Source organism: Ostrea edulis, chromosome 1 (genome assembly GCF_947568905.1).
Source record: "Ostrea edulis chromosome 1, xbOstEdul1.1, whole genome shotgun sequence".
Taxonomy (NCBI): domain Eukaryota; kingdom Metazoa; phylum Mollusca; class Bivalvia; order Ostreida; family Ostreidae; genus Ostrea; species Ostrea edulis.
The window spans coordinates 41,989,526-42,014,159 of record NC_079164.1 but is presented as its reverse complement, the minus strand read 5'-3'; the positions used below and the strand labels follow the sequence as shown (position 1 = coordinate 42,014,159).

The window sequence follows — 24,634 nt, the reverse complement described above, 5'->3', positions numbered from 1 at the left end:
AAACACGTGCAAAATCAGCTGGTCAAAAGCCAAAATCACCCACCTCTACAACAAAAATTCAAAAAAATATTTAAATCCTTCTTTCATGGTTTTTACTCACAACATTTCAAACACAATACTTGAATTTACATCTCACAAAAAACTGGAGAGCCTACCTCATAAGGAAAGTCCCATAAAACATGCAAAGTTCCAGGTATTATTTTCTTTCGGTCATGATTCGACGTGAACCTCCACATAAATAAAGTGATGCAACCTGCAATAAAAATATGGTTTCTTTAAATTTCAATAAACTTCATAAAAATGAAGTTGAATGATATGTGTTTGTGACTGTACATTCATTTTTTGGATTTCTGATCTTTATGAAGTGAAACAGGCCTTGGGTAAATGAGGTGTGTTTGGATGAAATTGAGTCCATTTTGAGCAATTCTGATAGAAAATGTGTGTGTGTGTGAAATTTTGATTTTTCACCTATTTGTTTGTAATGGATGACAGTGATTTTTTTATATTGTTGTGGAAGGCCTTACCTTGTATATAGGAAAATTGTTGGTGATTTTGTGTGGTATACTTATATTTTACTGAGATTTGATGTGTAAAATTGCAATTGAAATGTGATGATGTTCTTGATTAAACTTATCTAATTTAATTAGTGTGTTGTTCAATTCCTTTGAAATATAGTTGGTATCATGTAGAATTATCTTATTTTGAATTGTAATGAGAAGATGGAGAACATTACTCACTGCATCCAGCAAGGCATTCTGATTTTCTGGACATGGTCAAGTTGAGATGTCAAGGGGGGTCCTGTAGAAACAAGATAATACATATTGTCAATTTGGGAGATGTTAAGCATCCAAACATCAAACTCAATCATTAGACTTCAGATAACAGAAAGAGAAAGACAAAACTAGCATTACAGTCAAAAATTGGTAAAAATGAAGGGAAAAAGTAAGGCAAAAAGTGGATATTTCAGAGTAAAAGATGGCCGCCGCAGGGGGTCGGCCCATGGAGGATGGGAGAGAAGGGGAAAGAGATTAAATACACCAGGAAACAGACTCTGGAGGAAGTCAGTAAAACGGGAGCATGCATATTACAAGACCATGCAGACAGTAGGCAGCCTTTAAGCACCATCATGCAACTGCGGCCAAGGGGCACCTGTGATGAGACCAAAACTCCCTGCATCCCCGACAACGAGAAGAGCACATAGACTTTTTCACATGGGAAAACTGTGTGAAATGTTCAACTTAGCTTACCACCAGCACAAACTAGAGAGCCCAAACTGTTCAACCAACCTTCAATTTGACTACCCAGCTGAACAACAAAAGGGAGTCTGCTGGGTAGAGCGCCTAAAAAGCAAGTACTGTACTTACCACAGCCAGAGTACCAAACTCTACGAGGAAGTCGACACCGGAAAACGTGGACCCAAGCCAGCAAAGCCAAACCTATCTGTGTGGGTAGCCCTCCTGGACAATCCCATCATGGGAACTGGACTGCAGAAATTTTCCATGCCCTCAATTGTCCAACACCCTCAGCCAATTGTTTACAACAAAATGCAAACAAGGTTGGGCCCATGATTGTGGAAATGGTTCAGGAGGACTTACGAAGAGAAAGGGCTCACCTCAAAGACCTCATCGAGAACTGTGGGTTTCCATGGGAGACACCAATACTTGTGGAGGTGATGGGCGGTACGATAATCCTCTGTACTGGTCTCGAGACAGAAATCCTTTTCAGCCAGCAACCCAGGCAACATATACCATGTCTGAAAGTGTAACGGAAGAGAAAAAAATTATTGGCTGCATCACCAAAAACAAGCTCTGCAAGAGAAGATCACAGGAAATCCCATGCCCGGAACACCCTGGAAAACGCACAGCCAACCTACAACTACAGGATCCCATAGGGAGGGAGGACAAGGCAAGAGAGGAATTCTGCCGGGAATTTCTCAACGATCAAGAGCCTACACTAATCAGCCACTTCACCACAGACGGGGATAGTGCTGCTTTCCGGGGCGTCGAGAGGGCCATGGCCGAGTCTGGTCAAGCGGTAGAATCCTTGAGGGACACCCGTCACCTAGGCCAGTCCCAGAAAAAAGAAGTTGACAATGCCAAGTTCAGCGAGGGGATGTTTCCTGGACGTACAGCTGCCCAAAAACTGGCCGTCAAAAGAAAATTCTCGGTGGACTTCATGAAGAGATGCACCGCAGAATACGACGTAGCAGTCAAGAAGTTCCGAGGTGACGCAGGAAAGCTGGTCATCACCCTGAGTTATGCCACGGATGACATAATACACTGCTACTCGGGAAGATGTGGCAAGACCTGTGCCGAAAACTTTCTCGTCTGCGGCGACACACCCGAAAGACACTGGGCCAAAGACTACCTCCCAACCCATGCCAGAACACTTAACCCGACTGATGACGATGAGGAAACCATACGCCAGCTCATAAACTTCCGATTCAGCCGGACAACACTCATAGCCACCAGATATGGGACCAACACTCAGAAGTCTGAGGGACTACATCGCGGGTATTCAAAATCCAACCCAAAGAATGTTACCTGTTCTCGGAACTTTGAGCCTCATATCTTCTCCTCTATACACCGGATGAACCATGGACCCGGAAAATCGACTGCCCTCAAATGTGCTGCACTCGGTTCATCAATTCCTGAAGGCACTCGTCTTACGTGGCAACTGAAAAGAAAGCAAGAGTTGTACGAACACAGCAAACAGAGGAAAAGATCTAAGACTTATCGTACCAGGAGACAAGTCCTTGTGAGAGAAAAATTCGATCTATATTTCCAGTGAGGGACCGAGACTCAAACAGGGTATCTGAAGGACATGAGTGATCCCCCATACCACAGTGTAGCCCAAGAACAAGTAATGAACACTCCTACAGTAAGCAGGGGAAAAAATAGTGTCGAGTGAAATTTGACTTGCCTCGATTTAACTTTCAAAACGACAATCTGGATATCCCGGGTGCTTCAGACAGACTTTAGGTACTAAATGTGTACATGTTTGCCTTTCGTTATTTATGTGTGGTGCTTCTAAACTTAAATGAAGTGGATTAATGCAAAGACTGTTGTGACATATGTGTGATACATGTTTATTATGCGGAATGTGTAATGCATTTGTATGAAACATGTACATGAGCCTGTGTGCCAATAAAACTTTACGTGTACCCTCTGGAAATGTTATTTTAACTCTGCCATAGATATTCCCCCTACCCCGTCTGTTTGTAGCCAAGTTATCATCATAAAAATTACACCCCAACCCATTGACCCTACCCCTATCTACCTTTTCTAATAAAACTGCTAATTTCTCTTCTCGCCACGTGGCATCCATTGTTTCTTTCAAATATGTCTATGTAATTACCCAGACTCCCCATCTCGATTTTAAAACGTACACCAAACACGTGTATATGTAAACATTTATCTCCCGGATTGCCTCGATGCAGGTTGCACCACTCTATTAATTTTGCCTATATGTTCTTACCAAAATTACTCACCTTTGACCTGACCCTGCTTCCTTAAAGTAAACTTTTCAGAAGTTGTACTTTCACATCATGTAGTACAGTTCTTAATGAGCATTTTCATACCAAAAAATACATACCCATCCAGCAAGGCGTGAGAGTTTGTTTACATCGAAGTCAAACACGTGCAAAATCAGCTGGTCAAAAGCCAAAATCACCCACCTCTACAACAAAAATTCAAAATAATATTTAAATCCTTCTTTCATGGTTTTTACTCACAACATTTCAAACACAATACTTGAATTTACATCTCACAAAAAATTGGAGAGCCTACCTCATAAGGAAAGTCCCATAAAACATGCAAAGTTTCTGGAATTATTTTCTTTCGGCCATGATTCGACGTGAACCTCCACATAAATAGAGTGATGCAACCTGCATGGTTTATATATATATATAGAGTGATCCTCCGTTGTGTGCTTTATATATATAGAGTGATCTGCCGTTGTATGGTTTATATATAGAGAGTGATCTGCCATTGTATGCTTTATATATAATTTTCAAACAGATTTCAAAAGTATAAGAACATCAAGCATTTTTCAACACTTATCAATGCATTGTGAAATTTATATTGACAAAACAAGATTGGCACACAGGCTCTTGATACTTTAACTGTAAAGGGCAGATTGGTTCCCTGTTCAAAAAGTATTTCTGTTCAGTGTATGAAAGGTTCATAAGGAAAATTGGAGGCTTGTCCGTAAAATGAATTGAAGAATAAAGATGATTTGAGATGATCTAAAATATTACATTTACATGTAATCTAAAATGAGTATGGTTTGATTCCTTAAAACATTAGAATATGTTATAAATTATACAAGTGGAAAATGTGAACAAATCATTGCTTTGCATCTTAGAATATCAACTTTGATTTCTGTCTTCAACCTCAAAATATCAAGAAGATAATGCAATTTCACACTAATGCAAGAATATTTTGATTGATTTGTGTTTTATACAATTATTTTAATTTCCCTCTCAAAGGACGAAATTCTTCAAAATCGCGTTTCAGTGTTAAATGCATTTGATATCTCATTCATTGCGACAAATGCATTTGAGTTACCGCACTTAATTATGCCGCATTCCAAAGAAAGATACATTGCAGAATCCAATATTGCTTTTTTACCAAGCCTCTATTTTTACAACTCATGAACATACATTTATATACGGCTGTAAAGGACAAACTTAAGATGTACTATTTAATAACGTATGCGAAAAGTGATGTAAATCAAACACCAATTCTCAAAACGTCCAAAGAACTGAAATTAAATCTGAAATCACAAAATGTTTCCCCAACTTAGAAATGTCAAAACGTACTTTTTAACAACACATTATACCAACAAACCTCACGATCAATGAAAGACAAGGCTTTTGACGTCATAGGGACAGCTGCTTTTTAATAGAATTGTAAATTCAAAGTATTACAGCTTGTGATCAGCCAATCAAAAAATTACTTTCTTAAATCTACGCACAATAGAATTACAGATGAGAAACTTTTGTTGTTAAAAAAAACTGCGGGTATGGGGAGTTTGAGAGATACTGGCAAAACATGTACTGTATTAGTGTATTAAAAAGGTTTTTTTTAACCTAAGATTTTGTAATATGACCTGTTCTGCTTTATGTGCTCTTTCTTTCTCTCTTTTTCTATTTACGAAGATGTCTATTGCATATGAATAGTGATGATATCATTGTGTAGAGTTAAACATGTATGTACATAATGTGAAAGTCAAATAAAAAACAATGAATAAAAAAATCTACGAACACGTACTCTTAATTTGATATCTTAAAAAATCATATAGTTGCTCATTATTGATGTAGTCTATCAAATTAGAAATAAGGTTTTGCAATAGTGTGTTGGAATTCCCATTGGCACAAAATTTGCTCCTTTTATTGGAATTTTTTGTATTCTTATGAGGCAGAATTTATTCAAAAACGTCTATAAGAAAATAAATCTTTTGCTGTAGCCCTCAACTCTACATTAAGTTTCATCGACTTTTTTATTATACAATATTGATTTTCATGTTTTTTAATTCGATATCTATCTCCCAGTGAATTTGATTGATTGATTGTATATTGTTTAACGTCCCTCTTGAGAATTTTTAACTCATATGCAGACGTCATCATTGCCAGTGAAGGGCTGCAAAATTTAGGCCTATGCTCGGCGCTTATGGCCATTGAGCAGGGAGGGATCTTTGTCGTGGCATACCTGCTGTGGCATGGGAACTTGGTTTTTGCGGTCTCATCATTTAGTCGCCTCTTACGACAAGCAAGGGGCACCGAGGACCTATTCTAACCCGGATCCCCGAAATAAAAGATACAAACAAAACTTTCCATATCTATGTTGCAATATATTCCATTATCAACTGCATATGGTGTTTATGTCCTCACTGATTCAGCACACGAGATCGTGTTCTACTTATTCTTACGCCGAAGGCTACGGCAACAAAATTTGATGATATAGAGGTTTAAACAGTCTGATTTAAAGTCATTATTTCGTAAATTCTATTGTCATTTATAATGATTAGACCCGCACTTTCTAAAGAAAGTTCGGGTATATTGTTGTTACGCTGATCCATCCATCTGCCACACTTTCACGCCCCATGGGCAAAATGGGTGTCAGAAAACAACGTGTTTGTTTGTGTTTAGGGTTTTTTCTACAACAATCTGCCTTCCAGAACTCCTCTTAAATTTTACGCAGTATCTAAATAATCTTTTGGATGATGATTGGTGATATCCTGTAGTTGTGCAATACGCTTTAAGAATTTTCATTTTCATACGGGGCCCAAATAGGGATCGAAAAACGACGTGTTTTTTTTTCCTAAAAAAAGAAAAAAAAAAAAAAGAAAAGAAAGACCCTGAACTCCTCTTGCAATTGATGCAGTAGGCAAATCATCTTTTGAGAGATGATTAGTGGTTTCCTTAAAATGTGCAATAAATTTTCGAAATTGTCTTTTTCACCTTGAGGGGCAGATGGAGTGGAAAAACGAAGAACATAAATATGGAGCTCAGTACATTGTGTCGTGTGCAGCAATAATATATGTGCTGAACCATTTGAAAGATATTTTACATGAACAATAAAAAATGATGGGGGTTAAGATTACCCCGGAGCACTTGCCCATCAGAATACTAAATGCATGTTGATGTATTCAAAAGGAATATATATGGTTTAGGGACCAGGACCTAAATTTTAAAATATATTTCAACAATTATGAAATAGGACTTGAGATAACCTCAAGGCACTTACCTAACAAAATACTCAATGCATCTCAACATATGCAGCATGAAAATACATGATACATGTACAGGTTTAACTTAAAGGCAAACGTTTTGCTTTCTTATGACATTATCTGGTTTTATTTGCCATTACAACCTGTAGTTAGGTGGGATGCTGTCTAGCTTGTTTCATATCAATTGATTAGCTACTGACTTAGACTACGGATCACTTCGTTTACCTGATTAGTAGGGTTCACAGCGTGTGACCAGTTAATAAGGGATGTACACTCCTTTTAGGCACCTGATCCCCTCTTATGTATCCAGTGGTCCATACTTGGCATGTTCTTAATTTCGTATTTTTATAGGATTGGGAGATTGATCCCTATTTGTTGTCTTCACATTTTTCATTTTAACACGAAACACTGCACTCGTAAAGGATACACGGATCACAAAAGGACTTTGCATTAACTGTACTCTTAAAAAGGCATCCAGCACCAACTGTGGTCTACAGTGTTCTTAAATGGATCTTATCTAATTCATGTTACCGTCTCCAAAATGATATGGATATGAATAATTCTACCACTCGAAATATATGAATACGAGAGCTGAATGTGAAGACAAAAGATATTCATAGGTTTGAAATCCTCTCAACTTTCGAAGTTAACTATGATTTGATTAATTAAATCAATTCCACGTTATTCATTTATATGTCGTTAGCTATCACTGCAGCAAGTATGCGATTGGACCTATCATCTAAATATTTTGTAATCAGCTGATGCTTAAACTTATTGATATATACATGATAGTTTTGTTGGGGTTGGTTTTGCTTAAGTTCCCCTTTTATCTCTACATGCTGTTTTAAAGGGATGATAGGACAAGACTAGGACAATTATAAATGATGCACTTTTTATTAAATCATTAAGCAGAGTTGTAGCGTTTTTGTTTTGTACTATTTGGATTTCTATTTTCGTGTTTCTGTATAACCAATCACTTGTAAGCTAAAGTTGAAAACAAGGCTATCTGTCTGCTATCTTCCGATGAGATTTCATACAAACAGGGACACATAAATGTTAGAATTCACATTCGATATTTTCAGTATTTTCGTTAATAATTATGTGAAGTATATTCCAATAAGTTCAATTAGTGATAAGATTGAATTGTATCTTAAATTTATCATTGTTCGTTATCTTCCCCTTTTCATCTTAGATGACCATGTCGCTAAGCAGCAACGACAATGAATCTGACTTGAAAGAAATGAAGAATTGGTCTTCGTTCTATCTTGATGAAGACATTAGACGGATCAGTAACAAACGCCTGAAAGAGCGACTAGAAAAATTGATAAAAGACATTGATGTTGGATTTGACACCACTGAGGAAAATGTTTGCATTCACAATTTTGTTTCCTATCTTTATTGGAGCAGCGACGAGAAAGAAGAAGCATTTGAATTTGCCAAAAAAGCTCTTCAACTGGGAAAAACATGCCCATACACATCGCTAGGAGGGACAGAAAATTTGGTGACAATAGGAAATCTTTGTAACTTTTATAAAGAAAGTGGTGATATAGTGCTGGTTAAGGCTTTCGTTAAACAATTTAAAACTTTGTCGAAAAGAGAAGATTTTCAAGAACTCAAATATATTGCCAAGGCGGAACTAGCCATTTGTTTATCAAAACTTGGTTCTTTTTACTCACGAAAAGCTATTAAGATGTTTCGTGATTCTGTTGACAAAATGAGTAATACATTGAATTGCTGGCAATTTTACTTTGCCATAACTCTTAGAAGAAAATCTCATCTATATACCATTCAAAATATAGACGACGCAGCATTGATAGGGAACACCAAGGAAGCGTTCGAAAAATTTTTAAAAATTATTTCCAACAATTCCTTAGTAAAACTTAAATCAAGGTCATGGTGCCAAATCGGAATACTATTGCACGGGACACCAGATCTTGCAAGGACTGACCCGCACCTTAACACCTATAGGGATTTGAATTACATTACATGCTTTAAGAATGCTTTGAAAATCTATCCTCAATCGTACCATGTCCTTCAACAGTATGGTAAACACTTGAGGTATAAATTCATGTTTCGGGAATCAAAGGAAATGTTGGAAAAATCATTGGAAATTCGTGAAACATCAACTGCTTATCACCACCTTGCTCTCACTCTTCAGAAAATGGTCCTGCAAGAACATTATGAAAAGAAAAAGGCCAAGTTACGTAGAAATAGTGAGCCAACAAAGGTAAGTAGCGCCAAAAACACTACTGATGATACAGAATGCAATCGGAAAAGACACAGAGAGAGTATGCTAAAGAGAAAATTGAAATCACCCAGATGGGTTCCACAATATCCCGAACATCACCTGCTGTGGGAAGCCGAACAACATCTGCAAAAAGCTATAAAACTAGACGTAACCTTCCATACTGCAAGACATGATTTAGGTCTGGTCCAGAGAATGCTTGGAAAAAGTGAGACGGCACTTAAGAATTTTCGAGATATAACACACGCTAAAACACCATCAAGGGATCACTTTCCCTTACTCATTGCTTACGAGCAACAAGCATTCTGTAGATTTGACATTGATAGAAAGAATGGGGATGAAAAAGAATCAGAAAATGCTGAAGACGCTTTATGGAACGCTTTGAGTATTATATCTATTTATATTGATATATATCCTGAGCTGAAAAATGTATGTAGCACCATTGAAGAACTTCGAAACATCGTAGAAAGAGATACGGCCCATCCAGAGAAGGAAGCCAAATTTCACGAAAAGTTGAAGGATCGCGAAAAAGCACTAAAGTCTTACTCGAAATGTCCAGAATCAGAAGAAAAATACATGAAAATGGTTGAGAATTATCTTGCTGATAGAAATTTCAGAAAGGCTATCGGCCTATTAGATCAACTGATAGTAAACAAAAACCCATTTTGTCCTTCTGGAGAATTCTTGTTTCAAACATACATGGAGGGAGCGAAATATTCCTTAACAAACAGAAACTTCGAAGATGTAAAGATCAGACTCATGCAAACCCTCAGATACATTCCAGCGTGGGAGAAATATTATGAAAATGACATTGATGTAGATTTTCACATAATTCATGAGTGTGGGGAAAGGTGTCCACGTGCAGAGAAGCTGCTAGAGATACTGGCTCGCAGCAAATTCATAAAGTGGAATGTTACATTGAATGCGGTTGACTGCCTACCCGGAAAGCGTGAAGAAAAATATTATGAGGACACATTGGAGACGGCAAAATTCATTCTTCTTTTTCTTCATGACAAACCATCGGAATGTCATGACGAACATCTAAAAATAGCGCAACAAAATGCCATCGTATTTTTGAAAGAAAAGACGTTGCGCGTGATTCTCGGTAACGCAGGTCAGCCCTCCAACCTATCCACAATTAATCTCCCACCTAATACTGACACCGTAGAAGATGGTGATGAAGACTCGGATATGGTAGTTCTGGAAGCTCGTATCATCTGTGACATCTTACAGCAAATATTCCAACGACAGGTAAGTATTCAGACCCAGGATTTTATTTTTAGATCAAATTAGATTTGGTGTAGAATTAGCGAAACCGTCTGTTTTTCTCTGTTGTGTTTTACATCATAATTTTCTATGTCGATTTCTATATAGTTCAGTCGTAGCTTTAGTTTATTGCATTACTTAACTACATGTATAATGTCGCTGCCTGTTATGGCCATCCGTACTTTCTGGTATCTGCACATTTAGTAGCTGTTTTGTCCAGTTGACAAAATGCCTCAAAATCAAAGTTCAAAATATGATTCATTTATTGTGTATAATCAGCCAAGGTTCTGGGACAGACATCATTGTGAGACATTCTGTGAAAGCTACTAAAAAAATACAAAGAAATGTGTAATTCATGTAACTTTTCAATAAACTAATACAGATTTACATGTAAACATTGTGTCAAATCAGTCAACACATTCAAAAATATAATTCCTAACATTGTATGTCATAAATAGTATCAATAACTGGACAGTAGATAATAAATACTTCATAATAGTTCATAACATTTCAAAACTAAAAATAGCATTGACTCGAAAATGACATGAACATCATTTACAAAATTACTGATAGTTTCCACAATTCAACCTTTACATAGTGAAATAAACATTACAATATATCATTCTGACAATTTTCAAGAATAAAACTTACATGATTGCCACTGTCTATGACAATAGAAATCTGTTAACAATCTTGTGCAAATGATACCGGAAATGAAAATGCATACATAGAAAACAAAACCCTACATAATCAGATATGAAAATTCCGGATTGACATGGCGTAATGACACTACACTCCCCGTCTGATATGATAATAGCGAGCGAAGCTCGCTCCAATGATTACGCAATTGAATCACCTGGTTTGCTCTTCATCAGCTGAAAAATGATGGGGACTACCCATAATGCCTCCGGAAAAATGTCGCCGTCACTGCGGTATACTTCATTGACAATCCCGTAATTAAAATAATTAGATTGTTTAGAAAGTACAATTAACGTTTTTAAATTCCAGACAAGGTTTCTCATAGCTTCAAACGTTTTGATTTTGCTTGGTTTGAGAGAAGAAAAAACATTGCAGTTAATACGACGTCACAATTTGTAACTGTTTACAGGGCGGATAAAAGTCGTGTTGCAAGATGTTAATGGGTTTCGCTCGTCTCAACGGTCACACCGTACAACATATTATCACTACTTACTTCAAAACAAAATACCCTTGTAACAGTATATTCAAAATGACAAGAATGCATGCTCATAAAATGATTTCTGTGCTAATCAGTTCAACAGTCTATCGCGACACAATCACATTACTGTTTGTTTGGTATACGAAGCACAACTTCCGTTGCTGGAGGTTTGGAAAAAAAGTTGTGTGATCCGACACGAATTTCTACCTTGCGGACACGAGAGTCATCACTAGGTTATGTATTCTTAATAATTTCCATTGGCCAATCATTGGGATGAAGGGTCTTATCACGAAGAAGGACGACATCACCAACTTGAAGACTTCTTTCATCCTGTTGCCATTTCATCCGATGTTGGAGTGAAGAAAGGTATTCCATTTTCCGCCTTTTCCAAAATCAATTCGAAAGCTGTTGTACACATCGCCACTGGTCCTTCATGAAATCCTTTGCTGAAAACTCTTCTAAGGTGAAAGAGTTTACAACATGCTTTGTTTTCAAGGTGATTACCGTTGTGGGGGACAGAGGAATGGGTGAATCTGGATCGTATGAAATACCGTGCAAAGGGTGCGCATTGATAACGGAGCATACCTCTGCCATGGAGGTCACCAGAACTTCATGAGTAAGTCTTGTCACTTTAGGATCGGTTAGCAAAGAATCCAATATCCTCCTCGAGACACCTGTCAAACGCTTCCAGGCCCCACCCATGTGTGATGCGTGTGGGGATTTAACTTCCACTGAATTTCTTTTCTAGTCATGAAGTATTTCATCTGTGCATTGTCAATGTCAATCTTGTTGATATTCATTTCCGAAGTGGCTCAAATAAAGTTAGTGCCACGGTCTGAGCAAATGGTTCGTACTTCACCTCTAAGGGCTGGAAGACGACGTAATGCACTGATGAAGCTAGAGGTGCTCAATTCCTCTATTACTTCAATGTGGACTGCACGAATCACCAAACAAGTAAAAATCACTGCCCATCTCTTAGTTTGAGCCTGATCGCTTCGTGTCTTTCGGGTAACAATGGACCAAGGTCTAAATACGTCCACTTCAATATGTGTAAAGGGGGTGCAGGATGAAGATGTGCTTAAAAATTGTCGGCCCTATTTGGTTGTTGTTGCTTGCCGCCTCCCAACTTTCTACAAGTTACACACTTTTGTGTATGAGAGTTCATACGACGACGACATCCTACTATTCAGTATCCTGCACTTCGAATTGTCCCTTCTGTAAATAAACGTCCTTGATGTTTCACTTATCGTTGAAAGTGATCCACAAGCAAACTGGCAATATTGCTCTTTTTGGAATCATCAGTGGATTCTTCTCCTGAGATATTAAATTAGAATGACGAAGTCTGTCTCCTACACTGAGGAATCCAGATCCATCCACATAGGAGTCCAAGTTGAAAACTGGACTACTACTGTTTACAGTTCTGCCTGTCTTGAGTGCTGCAATTTCCTTCGAAAAGGCCTCTTCCTGAGTTTAGCTTCCTGTAATGTAAGTGGGTTTTGATTTCTGTCGTCATCACTCTTTATCATTTTTTTCTCTTTCGTATCATCTTTTGAGTGAAACATATACATATGTAACACGGGTCAGTCGCTGCCAATCTGAAAATCTTTCAAAGCGATGACACCCTAGTAGGGAAATGCTCTGTACATCCATTCTACAAGAACTGACCTCCGGATCACAATCAATGTCAAGGTCATACTGTTCATTTTTGCTGCTATCTAGTATTTGATGTGGACCGTTCAACCAGAGACTGGTTGGCATTTCCTTCACTGCCACTAAATTTGCAAATTCTTTCTACCCGGTTGGCCACATAAGTGAAAAAGCGCTTAGTTTCATTTCTAATGTAGCCCAAGGCTACTTTACTGTCTGTAAAAAATTGTCAATCTCTGAGTGAATAAGTTCATACAGTTCTGTTGCCAATACGGCCGCACACAATTCCAATCTTGGCACAGTATGTCCATGTTTAGGTGCCAGTTTAGCTTTCCCCATAACGAAACCAAGTTGTTCCTTCTCTGTGTCTGAACCAAGTCTGAGAAATGCAACTGCTGCAATGGCTATGGTTGAAGCATCTGAGAATATCAGTAATTCTTTGAAACTTGTCCTACTGACAGACATCTCACCAAATCTACGAGGGATCTGCAAACTTTCTAAGTCTTTCAAGGATGATTTCCATGTGGTCCACTTTTGAAGGAAGTCAGCTAGTTAAAAGGTTCATTCCAGTCTAATTCATTTGTCATAGCTTCACGTAGAAAACTCTTTCCTGCAATTGTTACAGGTGCAACAAATCCGAGTGGATCAAACACAGTGTTGATAGAAGAGAGGACGCCGCGTATAGTAAATGGTTTCTCCTCCATGTTTACTTTGAATATGAAATTGTCATATTGAAGGTTCCAACAGATGCCTAAGCTCCTCTGTGTTGGTAGATCATCTACCCACAGTTCTGTGTTTAGCCAGTTCCTGAGAATCGAAGGCAGATAAAACTTCACTAGAGTTGGATGCTATCTTGTGTATCCACAAACAGTCATGTTCTATCAAAACCTTCTTAGTACGTTGAAGTAGACCTATTGCTTCCTTTGCCGATGAATGAGAAGAAAGACCATCTACATAGAAATTACGATGCACGAAGTTTTTCATACCTGAACCATACTGTGCCTCTGCGACGTCAGCTGTACGACGTGGTCCATAAGTCGCCACCGCAGGGGAGGAACTATTACCGAAAACGTATACCTTCATTTGGTAGTCCACCAGAGGTTGTTGAAAGCAATTGTCCTTATGCCAAGTTACAATATATCATTCTGACAATTTTCAAGAATAAAACTTACATGATTGCTGCTGTCTATGACAATAAAATTCTGTTAACACTCTCGTGCAAATGACACCGGAAATGAAACTACATATATAGAAAACAAAACCCTACATAATCAGATATGAAAATCCCGGATTGACATGGCGTAATGACACTACAGTAGCATAGTGAACTTAATTCAGGCTAACCCCCAAGGCCGCATTCATTCACAATTTATGTATTTTAAAATGTCTTTGGTTATACTAGTTAATTTTAGAACATTGTAGCTCTCTGGGGAAAAGAGCATAAAAACCTTCGAATTACCGTACTACGTCCTCCCCAGTAAACAAGCGAACCTTAATGAACTAAAACCTCTGAGTTTTCAGTTGGAGTTGTGCTTTTGAATAGTAAATATTTGATATAAAATTCTTTCATATCAAAATATTAGGACTGTGCCGTCAAATCTAAATAGTGCGGGAAAAGGCTTTGCCGTAAGAGTTTTATATGTTTCATAAGGTGTTGATGTGTACTTCTCGCGTCTACCCTCTTCCTTGGAGAAATACAGTTCTACATAAATGAAATATCACGTACACAAATCAACCATATACCGGTTTGCTTTGACATATATCGTCCCGATAGAAAATTAACATAAAAGATGCATAAACTGTAATTCTACACAATGAAAATGTATCAAATACAAATGTACTTTGGGTTGTCAATATCAAAAGACATAGCAAACGCTTTATACAGTCCCTGCCCAATCTACGCACTATTAATAGTTGTTAAGTTAGCATGCTTGTTGTAGAATAATATCCACACGAGCATGGTGATAAGGAAGAAAATTAAACGAGAATATTTTGATTTGGATTTACTCATGTACTTTAGATCTTTATTGTACATTGTCCTGATTGACTTTCATATTAATTCGCGAGAAACCGCTTTTGTGAAATCTGAACAGAACATGATATAGTTATTCATAATGAAGTCCTGTCGAGTATATCACTCGAGACTTTAAATTTTGCTTACGAATTGCTGTTGAACGACGATTTGCCAAATCATATATCACGTTATATAAGGAATGTACAAAATATGTTTTGGTTAAAAATTATTTTCAGAAATATCTTTGCAGGGGAAAATTCTTGCAAATGATACAAGTTAACAATAAACAAGTTTTCAGAAGTCGATACTTTTTTTCAGACAAAGGGCACCTGTTGCAAGAAGATGAGCCGACATGAACCGTGAAAACATGCCGCCAGCATTGGGTTGACGCTCAATCATCAGTGGTTTGAATAGCATGTTTCAGATTTCCATGGTTGCATATCTTTAAACGTACTATTACAAATATTGTATTATACAACTGGCACATGGTACCTAACCTTGATGAATATACCCAAAATCACCGAAGAGTACGTAGTTTGATTGTGAGCACGTTCAAAACGAAGGGAAAATACACATCCTACGATCGTTGTACAATGTTCCGGAAATGCATTATTCATATATTATATTTCACATGTGTATTCATTTTGACAATACCTATCATTCGTATGAAAAGTTTTAACCCCCAGAGCTTGATCTTTGAATATGACCTACTTTGAACAGTTAGTGTCAAGCTTTCATATTGCAAATGTGTATTCCTTGTGGCAAGACCTTTCATTCCTATTAATTTATTTCATGACCTTGGCCTTTGAATTTGGCCATATTGGGGCATAAGTGTTTCACAAACACATTTAGTTTTTTGTTGTTTTTATTTTACCAATTCGTGTATATCCCCGTGACCATCAAATGAAATATTTGTTGATATTTCTGTTCAATGTCAAATAACGTGGTTATGTAAGCCCCGTACGATGCCTCATTCAAACATATTTTAAAGCATGTTATCTAAAGAAAATTCAGCATATGGAAGCACGCAGTGGTTACGAAAAAGCAGCTAGTAAACCATCTTCGCTAGTAGTATTGTCATAGTTAACCGAAAAGCCGGTTAACCGCTATAGAAATACATTCCGTTTGGTTTGTATTTTCCGGATTTCAATAGGGTTTTGTTTACCTTTTATAACTTCCCATTTTGTTCAAGCTCCGGTCAGTTCAGTATATTCCGTTACGCTACAACTCCAATATCATTATTCATAGGGGAAATATTCCTGGAGAAGTGACCTGTACGGAGTTTGCATTTTGTTATCCATATGCACAATGATTGGTTCGATATTTTATCAATGTTATTCTAACCAATGACATTTCGTGTAACATCGGTAATAGTAAAACAAAACACAGCGACGCACTGTCCACTGTCTGGAATAACAAACAATTCGTATTAACGAACCTGGAGATTTAATCTTGTATCTTTCTTCAACTTCATATGATATACTGTTATAAAACAAAACAATAATAATTTTCATAAACAAGGATTGATCCTAACAACACGTGTGACCATGTATATTATTAATTCAAACTAGACAAGTACAGTACTCAGATAAAAATTACAATAAATATAAAGAGCATGAAAGGCGAAGATAACGAACAGTGATCAATCTCATAACTCCTATAAGCAATTTAATACAAAATAGAGAATTTGGCAAACACGAACCCCTGGATATACCAGAGGTGAGATCAAGTGCCTAGGAGGAGTAAACATCCATTGTCGACCGGTCACACCCCACTGTGAACCCTATATCTTGATCAGGTAAACGGAGTTATCCATAGTCAAAAACGGTCTAGCTACCAATAGATATGAAGCAATTCAGACAAAATCTGACCCGATGATAGGTTTTATTGGCAAATTAGATTGTTATAACGACCACAGAATTAGTTGTGAAATGCTGACTTTAAACGAGACTGTTGATAACGAACAGTAATAAATCTCATAACTCCTATAAGCAATACAAAATAGAGAGTTTGGCAAACTCGGGCCCCTGGATATACCAGAGGACTATGGATTATCCACTTGTGTCTAGAGCAGGATATACAATATCACACATACAGTACATGATATAATACACTCATTTGCATATATAAAGGACCTCCCCACTTTAGCTGTGACATACATTGTACGGCCCCCAATAATTTAGTAAAACATCAAAGTTTGAATTCTACAATTTACAATGCCCCAAGATGTTCATTAATATCTAAACTTAGAGGTTCGGCATTTTGAAATCGCGTTTGTTTTTGTTAAATTTTTATTGATATTCATCGAATGACCGGTTTTTAAAGCCTTGGTTTATATCGAGCACAAGGTTGTCCAGATTTCTCTTTTCTATTACAAGTTGTTTTCCTAATAAAGAAAATAATATCCAAAAAGCAAGACTGACGATCTTGTGCTGGGGATGAAAATTCATAAGAATGAATACAATAGAAATCTAGAGAAATCATACATTTTCTTTCTACCTCATTTACCTGTTTTGACCTCTGGTAGTAATTCTGTAGTTTGCAGATTGAGGGTGACCATTAAAAACTTAGTTTTCTGCTATCATATTCCAATATCCCATGGGAAAAGGACTGTACACTTACTGGAGATAAATCAGTGTTTTGATGTTTACCAAGAAGTATAAAAGATAAATCAAGTTTTCTTTGAAAAGAGGAATGTTAAAGAGGGACCCTAAGCTACAGCTAAAGTGGGGAGGTCCTTTGTCAAAAAGGTACATTCCACATTTATATTCAATGACATTAGGCAGTTACTATTCTCCAAGTACAAATTCACTAAGGTTGCTAAATAACATCTTCACAGTCCATCAACCTTTAAAAATTATCTGACATAGTCATGTTGAAAGAAGACAAGAGACCTTTTCTAAATTTAAAAATGAAATTTTGTTTCTTCTATCTCTGTCAAATGGCAATGTGGACAGTCTTTCTTCACCTGAAATTTCATAATGTATTCATTCATCAGTTTATGAGAGGAATTTCTAAACTTTGTCAAATTATTCCTATGTTCAAATTTTTTAAAATTGATAATTAATTCCAGACCAATGAAAGAACTTACATGTATGTTTAATAGTATGATACGTGCTCAACTTTCCATTAAATGATATTTCATGTTTTCTCTTAACCAATTTTCCATATAAAAAAACGAAGGAAGAAGCTAGCTGTTCGCACTGTACTCTGAAAGAAGAAATTGGACTATATTTGTGGAAGTAAATGTCTGACCATATCAATCAAACCAAACCATGATGAGTTATTACTATCAGTCAAAATTTAGAACAAGTGAGAGAGCAAATTGTGTGAGATCATGTAAATTTAATTTAACGTATGGTGTTGGTGATTTCAGCGTACAAAAGATGTTGTATCTAAATATTTTTTCTCAATGCAAAATAGCGGTTTAGTTAGGCTAGATTTGGTAGGCACAGTTTGCCTATCTAGTGTTTTAAAACCATAATTAAAGATAATCTAGAGGCCCATAGGCCACATCACTTACTTGAGCCATCTTGGCCTGCTGTTGATAGCTATTGTGATTGAATATTTTAAAACCTTTTTTTCGCAATATTTATCCTTATGTTAATTTTTTACCCCATATTGTGTCCCCAACCTAGCCCTAAAGGGTCTCGATATAACCATAATACAAGGTCATAAATCATGCATGGTACGAAATTTAAGGTCTTGTCATAAGGAATCTACACTGTATATACAAAATATGAAAGCCTTACTTTAAACAGTTCAGGAGACATTACCTACATTAATTCTTCTTTAAAATAGATCAAAATGAAAGGTGAAGATAACGAAGTGATCAATCTCAAAACTCCTATAAGCAGTACAAAATAGATAGTTGGGCAAAGACGGACCCCTGGACACACTAGTGGTGGGATCAGGTGCCTAGGAGGAGTAATCATCCCCTGTCGACCGGTCACACCCTCCGTGAGCCCAATATCTTGATCAGGTAAAAATCTAAGGTTAAGATTAGATTAGATTTCTTAACCTTAGATCTTACATGATAACAATGGTGTATTTAGAGATTTAAATATCTTAGATCTTATATGATAACAATGGTGTATTTAGAGATTTAAATATCTTAGATCTTATATGATAACAATGGTGTATTTAGAGATTTAAATATCTTAGATCTCATATGATAAGTCCGTGCTTTTACGTATCCGGTTTTAAATTTTAAACACCGACTAGAAAGTTCCAGTTATAACTTCTTTGTCTGATGTTTGTAGTTTACGAGAACTGTACGAGTCAAATTTAGCATTCAAATGTTAATCTTAGATATATTTACCATGATTTATTATAGTGTCAAGTCCTCACTAGCTCCAATGGTACAAAGCAATGTAATATCTACACTGATCTTTAAAAGGCTCATAGCTTGCAATCTAAGCCTGAACAAGTTAAAAATCATACATAGGCGTGACCCTCACAGTGGAATTCAAACTGTTTTTAGTGAGTTTGTGTTTGGTTCAAAGAAACCAAAATTATAAATCCTCAGAACATTATCAGTAAAGTTGTTGAATATTTGAACTCTTCTTCACAAGTATTTTCAAGAAACAAAATTATTTGTACATGAGCTGTAGTTGCTAGAATCTACACATATGTTACACTATATTTATTTTTTATATAAGTATGAGATAGCATGTAGGTATTGTTATGTATGATATGATTGATAGCCAAACAAAAAATGAATAATGCACACACCAAAAAAAATTGTGAGAAAAAGGAAGGGGTGCCTCCCCCCCCCCCCCCCCCCCCCCCCCCCCCCCCCCCCCCCCCCCCCCCCCCCCACTCCTTGTGTTCTAATTGTCTGGTAGGACAACATTTTCAGTATGTTTTGCATATATATATATTGTCATATTCTGTTAATCTTGATTTTAAGACTGTATTTGCTGTAACAATTTACTATTTTCAAAGTGTGCAAAGAATAATTGTAAAACTTAAATTTAAAAATGGGGGTTTACGTATTCAAGAGACCATTTTGCAAAATATCTCTGGTCAACTATGGTAAAATTTGTTTTATTGTTAACCTTAGATATAAATCTAAATATTTTTAAAGAAAAACTGGCATGTAAACAATTTAGATTTTGAGAATTTTTCAAAATTGCGATATTCTGTGATTTTTTTCTGAAGGATGTGCGCAGATTAAACAGCAATTGTGTATGTTTGCAATTGAATATCTTTAAAATTTCTCTCGGTAAATGAATAGCTATTGGTCTTTATATATTATAGCTGAATATAATGTGCTTTGGTGCATATTTTTAATAAAACATGAGATCATGCATTCTTGTGTTAAAATTTGGCTTTTGCATTTGGGGGTATATGTGCTCTGTAGCACATAGTATAAAAATAAACCCGCAAAGGTATGTTTAATATGGGTTTTTAGTTAGTTTATGAAATATTAAAGTTATTTAAATGAAAAAAAAATTTGATTGACAGAAATTTCTAATAGTATTTACCTACCTTAAGAAAGTTTGTACAACTTTTGATACCGCTTGATTTGAATTTTGTATATGAGAGGCCCGGTGTGGAGGGAGACGGCTCCTTCACATTTTCTTTACCTGGAGGCAATTGGACTCTTGGTGTATGTGGTAGTGTGCCTTACAGGTAAACGAAGATAGCCTTTCATGTGGTAAACAATAGTTTTGTTTTTGTGTATTTGTGAATAGGTATGACTAGACAATTCAATCTAACTATTGTAAACTTCATTGCATAAAATTGTATTATATATTGCACTACAAATTCATTAATGTATAACATATATTTGAATATGTAGAACATTGAAATAATGTTGATGAATAATTGATATATTTGTTGATATTGAATTAAATAAAAGATTAAAAAAAATCTAAGGTTAAAATTACAAGGTCAAATCTTTGGTAACAAAAAGTTTCGTTAAAGATTGAAAATTTGAGTCAAACTCCAAGGTGAAGGTTACAAAATCAAACCTCATGGCATCTAATAAAATTTCTTGCCACAAGGAATCAGTATACAAAATATGAAAGCCCTACCTTATATAGTTCAGGAGATATTGTATATAAGTTATAAGAAGATCAAAATCCAAGGTCGAGGTTAAAAATTTTGTGTCACAAAAATATGAAAACCTTTCACTCATCACTCAAACGTTGTGATTCAGACTGACAGACAGGGCAAAACATTACCCCCCCCCCCCCCCCACTTTAGTCACGGAGAGGCATAAAATGAATACACATAACTTAAGAATATTTGCATTTTGATATGATTTAATGTGGTCCTGCTAATCTTGATAAGAATTTGATTTAATCAATTTCATGTATATTCCCATATAAAACTTTGATATCCTATTGTGGCCCCAACCTTCCCCCAAGGGAAGTTGGCTTGAACAAAGTTAAATCTGCACTATCTGGGGATGTTTACATAATAATATGAGGAATCATGGCTCTGCTGGTCTTGAAAAGAAGATCTTTAAAGATGTTTCCCTACATATTAAGGCCCGTGTCATACTTTGTTTACATATAAGTACGTTAAATATCATTGTATTTGATCTTTCAATTTACCAGTTCATTCTGAATATAAGTAAACAGTTTCTAATGCTTTTCACATCTCACTTTGTTTTAATCATAATGCAATCTATATGTATACAAAAAACATGACACGTGCCTTGTTTATGTAATATAAAGGGAGAAAATGCAACGGATAAGACCGGGATCCGAACCCGGCCCCCTGTAGTCAGGTATTCTACCAACTGAAATATTTGGCCACCGGCGATCGAACACAGCTGACCGCTACACCCCTTCCTCCTTAAATGTCTTCGCACTTGAAGACACACGAGCCAGATTCTGGCAGGACTTTCACCTGCAAGTCCAGGAGTGGTCAACGGCACCAGATGTAACAGGAAGAGAGAAAATACAACGGACCAGACCGGGATTCGAAACCTGGGACCCCTGAATCTTTGGTCAGGTGCTCTACCAACTGCGCCATCCGGCCACCGGCGACCGAACTCGGCTGACCTGGTCACGACACCAAAATATATAACCGGAACTAGTATAACAGGGGCGGTAACATAGGTGATCAAATACCCAAATAAAATATGTATATTGGCTCTAGTAAAATGTTCAACCCAGGTAAGGTGATTCCTGAACTATGGTCATCAAATCGGAATGAAAACACCGGTAAGGAGTTTAAAATCTATTAATGATATAGGGTTCATTTATCTTGTAATTGATAACAAATAACAATTTACAAAGAAAAATAGCAAAGTGTAAAGAAGTATCAAATATATCAACAATAATGGAACATCCCGGGTTTCGAGAATACATTATCTGAGTAATTTAACCAAACCAAAAACTCAATAGTGTGAGAAAATTCTGTAAGAAAAGGTAAGGAACTGTGATGGAATCAAATGTGAAAAATATTTAAATATGTCCCTACTGTGCCTCCATAATACTGAAAACTTCTACACATAAAAAGGGAATCAGCTGCACCTTAACCTGTCAAGAGTATTCCTTAAGAGAAACTATACTAAAATACCCTGAAAACATATATACTATAAGTATATAACCTATTACTACTGTCTACAACACCTTGAAACAGGACTTGGTAAGGAAAACCTAATAAACTACAAAAGTGCATCATAAAATCTACTAATATCCTATCAAAATATACTACATATCTGCTGTTAACATTGACGTTTTTAGCAGTCCCAATCCCTACAAAAACCATGCTTATTTCATGCTAGAACTATTCAGAGCTTTAAAACCTCGAGATTTATTTGCTCAGAATAAGAGAAGACACGTCTAACCTTGAGGCCAGTTCCTAACCAAAGTGAGTAAAACTGATCAATCATGGCCTTATATACCCTGAATTTTATTCACTAGCTTAAGCCAATCAAAACCAAAGAAACTATGCTGATGTATCCAATCGGGAAACAGCCGATAGGTTATTCACTTAGGAAAACTTGACAAAAGGTATGGCACTTCCTGTTTAATACAAAAACATGTGGAATGTATTGACCATATCCAAACAAAATACTCAGAAATAAAAGACTGGCAGTAAGTAAATGAACTTCAAATGTAATAAGAAGCTGATTTAACAATCAAGGCTGAAATAAAAGCAACTCTGTGTAACAAAAATCAGATCCGTCACATTCCTCCCCCTTAAAAAGAAACAAAATTACAATTTTGTTTACACCAACGTTAATCTATCCCATTTGTGTATCACAAAAGGGCTGCTGATCCCTGGTATTGAATTCCGTGAGAAGCTCGAATAAAGGAGTAGCGGACGCGATGTCTGTCTTCTTGCTCTAGCCGCTACATCTCGTTGCTCCCGATTGACTAGTGGTACAGGCACCCCATGAAATCCCAGGTAGCGGAATTTGGGATGGGCTCGATGTTCCCGATAAACACATCCCTGAAGTCCAGAATGATAACGAAGGAGATGCTTACACAAAGGATTTTGCTTATACGACCTGAACGTGTAGTTAACAGCAACACAATCGTAAATTGGCACATGCCTTGTGAATCTTCAGATAATGAGCCCGGTAGGATCAAATCTGAGTAAATGTATCGTTTGTGTTTCTCCGAAGACCATTCTAGTATAAGACAAGCTTTGTCCTTGAGCGGGCCACTCGCAAAGCACACTGGGGGAATTGGTAGAAGATTCCTCCAGAAGTCCTTCTACCTCTTGCAGACATCCATCTATAATTATGACAAGATTGGATGGCGGGGATTAATGATTGAATCATAAGTATTCCCCAATAGCTAATGTTCGGCCTTGAAATCAATTATCTGTAATCAAAATTTTAAATTGTAAGATTTTAATAAAATATGAACTGTAATAATAGTAATAGATTAATTCAAATAGCTATCTGATAATATGTTTTCTCTATATGAAAACATCTGAAAAAAAGATTACTCAATGCATCTTCATCTAGAGATAAACTATATGAAAAAATTAGGGTTGATTCCAAAACAATACAAGGGAGATAAACAACAATCATTAATCTTAGAATGTTAAACTCTCCATGATTCGTATCTATAGTTATCGTTACTGGATAAATCGAAATAACTTAAGTCTACTGCTCTGACTTCTAGATAACTTTAATGCATTGTCAACTACTGTGTCTCAATAATAATTGAAACATCGATCATTGACCTTGTATCTATTAAAGTTCAGATACAGCATAACCTGAAGGTTAAATTAAAAACAAAAACAAGAGCTAAACCACAAAGAAACAAAAATAACCCAACTTTAATATCAAAGAAAGAAATCTGTAATACTGATGATATATACCATCAAAAACAAAAATCAACCCTATTAATATAAAATAGAATGAAAATTGAACTGGTACACAGGCATTAAAAATAAAATATGCCTAAATAACTTATTCAAAACTAGTAGACAGCAGGAGGTTTTAATTTTCTACCCCACCTTGATTGTCTCATGGTTTCAGGACTTGGCACATTAAAAATTGGTGACGCAGTATCGGTTACTGCATCGGTTAATTCTGGATTCAAACATGTAGGGAGTTCTATTGACTCAACAA

At 36.4% G+C, this 24,634-nt stretch overlaps 1 protein-coding gene across 3 annotated transcripts in view; it reads left to right on the top strand.

Moving 5' to 3' along the window:
- Positions 1 to 17,938, top strand: part of LOC125655750 (uncharacterized) — a 32,637-nt gene extending 14,699 nt beyond the window's left edge. For all 3 annotated transcript variants that reach the window (XM_056149368.1, XM_056149375.1, XM_048886217.2), the window contains exons 3-4: positions 7,925 to 10,228; positions 15,400 to 17,938. In XM_056149368.1, coding sequence (XP_056005343.1) covers positions 7,925 to 10,228; positions 15,400 to 15,444 — 2,349 coding nt within the window. In that variant the 3' untranslated portion in view covers positions 15,445 to 17,938. The remainder of the gene's footprint in view (positions 1 to 7,924; positions 10,229 to 15,399) is intronic.
- The last annotated feature ends 6,696 nt before the right edge of the window (positions 17,939 to 24,634 follow it).